At 67.1% G+C, this 6136-nt stretch overlaps 1 protein-coding gene across 1 annotated transcript; it reads left to right on the top strand.

Annotated features, from left to right (window-relative positions):
* Positions 1-28: 28 nt before the first annotated feature.
* RABGGTA (Rab geranylgeranyltransferase subunit alpha) lies at positions 29-5383 on the top strand (the record flags this gene model as incomplete). Its single annotated transcript, XM_035314458.1, has 16 exons — positions 29-104; positions 306-538; positions 621-745; positions 1074-1234; positions 2253-2417; positions 2513-2596; positions 2692-2774; positions 2870-2965; positions 3048-3144; positions 3229-3280; positions 3760-3848; positions 3943-4031; positions 4118-4231; positions 4426-4539; positions 4634-4721; positions 5076-5383. Coding segments are annotated over 16 exons (1815 nt in total), but the record flags the coding sequence as incomplete, so codon positions are not given.
* Positions 5384-6136: the final 753 nt, after the last annotated feature.

The raw sequence follows: 6136 nt of genomic DNA, 5'->3' as shown, positions 1-6136 counted from the left end.
AGTCCCCTCCCAGTATATCCCAGTCCCTCCCAGTCACCTCCGAGTCCTCTCCCAGTATATCCCAGTCCCTCCCAGTGCTCTCCGATCCCTCCCAGTAGCTCCTAGTAACCGCCAGTACATCCCAGTCCCATCCCAGTTACCTTCAGTTTCCTCCCAGTCCCTCCCAGCCCATCCCGGTTGCCTCTCAGTCCCCTCCCAGTACATCCCAGTCCCTCCCAGTCACCTCCGAGTCCCATCCCAGTTGCCTCCCAGTAGCCCCCAGTCCCTCTCAGTCCCCTCCCAGTCACCTCCGAGTCCCATCCCAGTTGCCTCCCAGTACCCCCCAGTTCCTCCCAGCCCATCCCAGTTGCCTCCCAGTACCCCCCAGTCCCTCCCAGTGCCCCCCCAGCCCCTCCCCGCTCCCCCCGCCCCCCCCCAATCCCGGCATGCCCCGCAGCACGGCCGCCTCAAGCTCCGCCCCCCGGACGCCGCGCGCCGCCGGCAGCGCGAGGAGAAGCTGCGGCGCTACCGCGGCGCCATGGCAACGCTGATTGACAAGGTAGCCCCGCCCCCTACCCCCCGCCCCCGCCCGCCCACCCCCTTGGCCCCGCCCACTGAGCCGCGGCTGGCCTATGGCGCAGCGGGGGCGGGGCGAGCTGGACGCGGAAGTGGTGGAGCTGACGGGGGCGGTGCTGGCGGCCAATCCCGACGTGGGCACGTGCTGGAACCTGCGGCGGCGCGCGCTGGAGCTACTGGGCGGCGATTGGTGGATGGCGGGGCGGGGGGCGGGGCCTCGGGGTGGGCGGGGCTTGGGGTGGGGGGAGCGGGGAGGGAGGGGGAGGGGGAGGAGGGAGGAGGGAGGAGGGGGTTGGGGGGGACTGGTAGGGACTGGGCTATACTGGGTGGGAACTGGGGGGCACTGGGAGGGGACTGGGGGGCACTGGGAGGGGACTGGGGGGCACTGGGGCCATTTACTGGTACGTGCTGGTTTGTATTGGTTTATATGGGTTCACACTGGTTTGGAGGGGCTCGTACTGGTGTTTATGGCTTATACTGGTTCCTACTGGTTTATACTGGTCCGTACTGGCGCGCAGGGTGCCGGGCGAGCTGGCCTTCGTGGGGGGCTGCCTGGGGGTGAACCCCAAGTCCTACGGGGCCTGGCACCACCGGCGCTGGGTGCTGCGGCACGCGCCCCCCGACCCCGCCGCCCAGCGCGCCTTCTGCGCCCGCCTGCTGGACGCCGACCCCCGCAACTGTGAGACTGGGAGCACTGGGAGGGCACTGGGAGCACTGGGAGGGCACTGGGGGGCTGGGCGGGGCGGGGAGGGGGGTGGTACTGGGGAGCGCTGGGAGGGCGGGTCGGGGGTCCTGATCCATACTGGGAGGGATGTGGGGTCTCTAAAACCGTACTGGTGGCTACTGGGATGACTTTTAGGCCTCTAAAGCCATACTGGTTTATACTGGGAAGGCTTAAAGGTGATACTGGGAGGGCTTCTAGGCCTCTAAAGCCATACTGGGTGATACTGGGATGTACTGGGAGGAGTTTTAGGGTGCCTAAGCCACACTGGGTGATACTGGGACATACTGGGAGGGTATTTTGGGTGTCCCAAACCCTTCTGGGAGGAGTTCTAGGCCTCGAAAGCCATACTGGGATGTACTGGGAGGATGTTTGGGGTGATACTGGGAGGAGATTTAGGGTTCTGAAACCATACTGGGTGATACTGGGATGTACTGGGAGGAACTTCTGGTTCCTAGAACCATAGTGGGTGATACTGGGAGGAGTTTTAGTCCTCTAAAACCATACTGGGATGTACTGGGAGGACGTTTCAGGTCTCTAAAACCATGCTGGGAGGACTCTTAGTGCTTCTAGAGCCATACTGGGTTATACTGGGACATACTGGGAGCATCCTGAGGTCTCTGAACCTGCACCAGGAGGATGTTTTAGCTGTCCTGGGCTATACTGGGATGACTTTTACGCCTCTACAACCTTACTGGGAGGACTTCTGGGGCCTCTAAACCCATTCTGGGTCGTACTGGGACGTACTGGGAGAACTTGTGGGCCTCTAAAGCCATACTGGGATATACTGGGAGGCCATTCTGGGAGCCTTGGGCTCTACCGGGAGGACTTTTGGGCCTCTGCGCCCATCCCCGGCGGCCGTTTGGGGCTCCGCCACCCTGCGGGGAGACCTTGCGGGGCCCCCAGCCCCTCACTGGGCCGTACTGGTGCGTACTGGGAGCCCTGACGGCCCCCCCCCCCCCCCCCCCCCCCGCAGTCCACGCGTGGGAGCACCGCCGGGCCGAGGCGGGGGCCGAGGCGGAGGCCGAGCTGGCCTTCACGGCGGAGCTGCTGGCCCGCGACTTCTCCAACTTCTCGGCCTGGCACCACCGGGGCCGGCTCCTGGCCGCCGGCCCGCTGCCCCCGGCCCGCCTGCGGGAAGGTTCGTGGCGCCGCTTGGGGGCGAAAAAGAGCAACGCGAGGCTGGGGGGGAGGCCCCCCGCGGCCTGAAAGTTGCCGTTTTCGCCCCAAAAGCAGAGCTGGAGCTGGTGCAGAACGCCGTCTTCACCGACCCGCAGGACCAGAGCGCCTGGGTCTACCTGCGCTGCCTGCTGGCCCGCGGTAGGGGCGGGGCCAGGGAGGGGGCGGGGCCGCTCGGAGACCACGCCCCCCCCGCTCTGACCACACCCTCCTTTTGGCCCCGCCCCTGCGCGTAGCCACGCCCCCGCCCCGCCTCCTGAGCCTCCACGCCGACCTGGAGGACGGCACGCTGGCCGTCGCCTTCTCCCGCCCCGTCGTGGTGAGGCCACGCCCCCTTTGATAGGCCACGCCCCCTTTAATAGGCCACGCCCCTTCGATAGGCCACGCCAATTTTAATAAGCCACGCCCCCCCAGGTCTCCCCCGGGTCCCTGGAGGCCACCCTGGAGGACCGCCCCCTCCCCGGGCCCTGGCGCCCCGCCGACGGCCGCCCCCGCCCCAGCTGCTTCTGGGTAGGTGTGACGTCACCGTGGGGGGCGGGGCCAACGGGGAAAGTGGGCGGGGTTAAAGCTCAGAGGCTCCGCCTCCCCCCAGCTCTGCAGCCTGCCCCCTGGCCTGGCCACGCCCCCTGCCCGCCTCCGTGTTGCCTGGCACCAAGGCCCCGCCCACTGCGAGGTGATGCTCCGCCCAGGTAGGAGGACACGCCCATGCTTGGCCCCGCCCCCCAGGCGTTTATGCATGGCTCCGCCCCCTTTGATCGCTTCTCATCCCGCAGGGGAAACCGAGGCCTGGTGGCAGGAGCCAATCGCAGCCCGGGAGCTGATCTGGTAAGCCCCGCCCCTTTTCTTTTAAGCCCCGCCCCTTTCATTGAAGCTCCACCCCTTCATCACAAGCCACACCCCTTTACACGGCACTGTAAGAGCGTGGGAATGAGGCACTGGTCCTTTCAGTAAGCCACGCCCATTTGTGTAGGCCACGCCCCTTCACAGCGTGCCACACCCCTTCTACAAGCCACGCCCCTTCCAATAAACCACGCCCCCTTGCAATAAGCCACACCCCTTTAACGCTGCTCCTTTAGGCCACCTTGGGGCTGGCCACGCCCCTTTCAGACACCAGACCCCGCCCCTCCGTTAAGCCACGCCCCCCTGTGATAAGCCACGCCCCTTACAATAATCCACGCCCCCTTTTCCATCCACCCCATGCCCCCAGCTTGGCACGGGGGTGACAATTGAGGTTCCTCCCCTCGGAGTTAGGCCACGCCCCTTGGGTATAGGCCCCGCCCCCTGACCCGTTGCCCCGCCCCCAGGCCGGAAGTGGGCGTGTCCGACCCCGCGGTGCTCTCGGAGCTGGCCCAGGCCTGCCGGGAGCTGCTGGAGCTGGAGCCGCGCAGCCGGGGTAAGCCCCGCCCCCCAGCCCTTTACGCCCCGCCCCCCTTGACGACCACGCCCACCACGCTGACCACGCCCACTTTTCGGCCACGCCCCCACAGGCTGCCTCCTGACCCTGGCGCTGCTGCTGGGCGCCCTGGACCCGCAGGCGCACGGCGACGAGCTGCGGCAGTGCCTGCGCGCCCTGCAGGTAGGGGGCGGGGCCTCGAGGGGGGGCGGGGCCTCGAGGGAAAGGGGGAGGGGCCTCACGAGGCCCCGCCCCCCTCCCCGGGACAGGAGGCGGACCCGCTGCGGCGCGGCTTCGTGGCTGACGTGGCCTCGCGGGCCGAGGTGGCGCTGGAGCTGCTGCGGGAGGGGGCGGAGCCTGGGGAGCTCCGCCTCCAGGATAAGGTAGGGGCGGGGCTTGTGCATTGGGGGCGGGGCTTATGGCTCCCGTCCCCACCCCCCAGCACCGTGCCCCGTCGTGACCTTACCCGGAGCGTGGGGGTTGGCCACGCCCCCCAGGGGGTTGGCCACGCCCCCCAGGGGGTTGGCCACGCCCCCATGGGTTGGCCACGCCCCCTATGTTTTGGCCCCGCCCCCAGGCGCTGACGTCACTGCCCCTGCTGGAGCACGCGGCCCTCGCCACCCGCCTGGACCTGGCCCGGAACGAGCTGGGGGCGCTGCCCCCGGGGCTGGGGGGGCTGCGGCGGCTGCAGGTGGGGTCACGTGACCCGTCACGTGACCTGTGGGGGGGGGGGGGGGTGTCACGTGATCGCGGGGTCACGTGACCTCTTCCGTCTCCCCCTTCAGGTGCTGGACGTGTCCCACAACAAGGTGCCCACCCTGCGGGGCCTCCCGCCCCTCCCGCGCCTGGAGGAGCTGCGATTGGACGGCAACCGTACCCTGGGGGCGGGGCTTAGCCTGGGGGCGGGGCTTAGCCTAGGGGCGGGGCTTAGCCTAGGGGCGGGGCTTCGGGGGTGGGGCTTAACGGATCCATGGGGGTAAGGGAGGGGGTTATGGGAAGGGGCGGGGCTGAGCTGGGGGTGTGGCCTTGTGGGAGGGGCTTAGCAGAAAGGGGATGGGCCATTGTAAATGTGGGTGTGGCTTGTGGAGGGGTGGGGCTTAAAGGGTGGGCGTGGCCTGGTGGGGAGTGGCACCAGGGTCTTTATGAATGGGAGCTGGTGGGTGGGGCTTGTCACAGTGGGAGGAGCCTCTCTTTGTGCCATACCCTCCTTGACTCCGCCTCCCTCAGCCATAAGCCACGCCTCTGCCCTGGCCCCATTGGCCGCCTGCCCCCGCCTGGCTCGCCTGCGATTGGCCGGGACGCCGCTGGCCGCCACCCCCGAGGCCGCCGCCCAGCTGGACAAGCTCCTCCCCCACGTGGCTGTCGCCCTCGCCTGATTGGATGGCTTCGTTTGCTCCACCCCCTACCTCCGGACCTGGCTCCGCCTCCCTCGGGCTCTTAAAGGGGCAGGCGCCCCAATAAAGTGACGTCACGGGGGCGTGGCTTGTTGCCCCGCCCAGGCGCCGGCTCTTCCCAGCCCTGCCCAGTTCCTCCCAGTTCCTCCCAGTTGCTTCACCGCCGGCCCGGTTGCGCCACCGCGGGGCGGGGGGGGCCCCACGCGGCCACCAGACCTGTTTGGCCGCCCCTGCCAAATAGTGAGCCTTGCCCAGGCCTGCCAAAAAGGGAGCCGACCTCGCTGTGCCCTGCAGCCCTTCCCTTGCCAAATAGTGCTCCCGCCCTGCCGAATTGTGAGCTACCCGGCCCCGCCCGGCAGCCGCCCTGCGGCTAAATAGTGAGCCACCCCTGCCAAATAGCGAGCTGCCCCACCCCTTGCGAAATCCGGAGCCTGTGGACGTGCCCTGTGGTTGCCCTGCCACATAGTGAGCCGCCTGCCACAAAGGGAGCCATTGTCTTGCGCCATTTGGCCTCCCTGCGAGATAGTGAGCTCATGCTAAATAGAGAGCCATTAGCTCATCCCAAGGTGCCTCCCTTGCCAAATAGTGAGCAAAGGCACACAGGTGAGCCCTGCCAAATAGGGAGCCATTGCCCCATCCCATAGGGACCGTTGCCAAATAAGGAGCTCTTGACCAACCCCATAGTGTTCTCCTGCCAAATAGAGAGCCATCGGGTTTCTCTTAAAGACCCTCGCCAAAAATGGAGCCGTTGCCCTACCCCATAGTGTCCCCCTGCCAAATAGGGAGCCATTAGTTTTCCCATAGGGACCGTTGCCAAATAGAGAGCTCTTGCCCCCTCCCATAGAGTTCCCCTTGCCATATAGTGAACCATTACACTTCCCATAGTGACCCCTG

This window comes from Oxyura jamaicensis, unplaced genomic scaffold (assembly GCF_011077185.1).
Source record: "Oxyura jamaicensis isolate SHBP4307 breed ruddy duck unplaced genomic scaffold, BPBGC_Ojam_1.0 oxyUn_random_OJ72678, whole genome shotgun sequence".
Classification (NCBI taxonomy): Eukaryota; Metazoa; Chordata; class Aves; order Anseriformes; family Anatidae; genus Oxyura; species Oxyura jamaicensis.
Note: the sequence above shows the minus strand (reverse complement) of the source record. Positions and strands in the feature narration are given on the sequence as shown.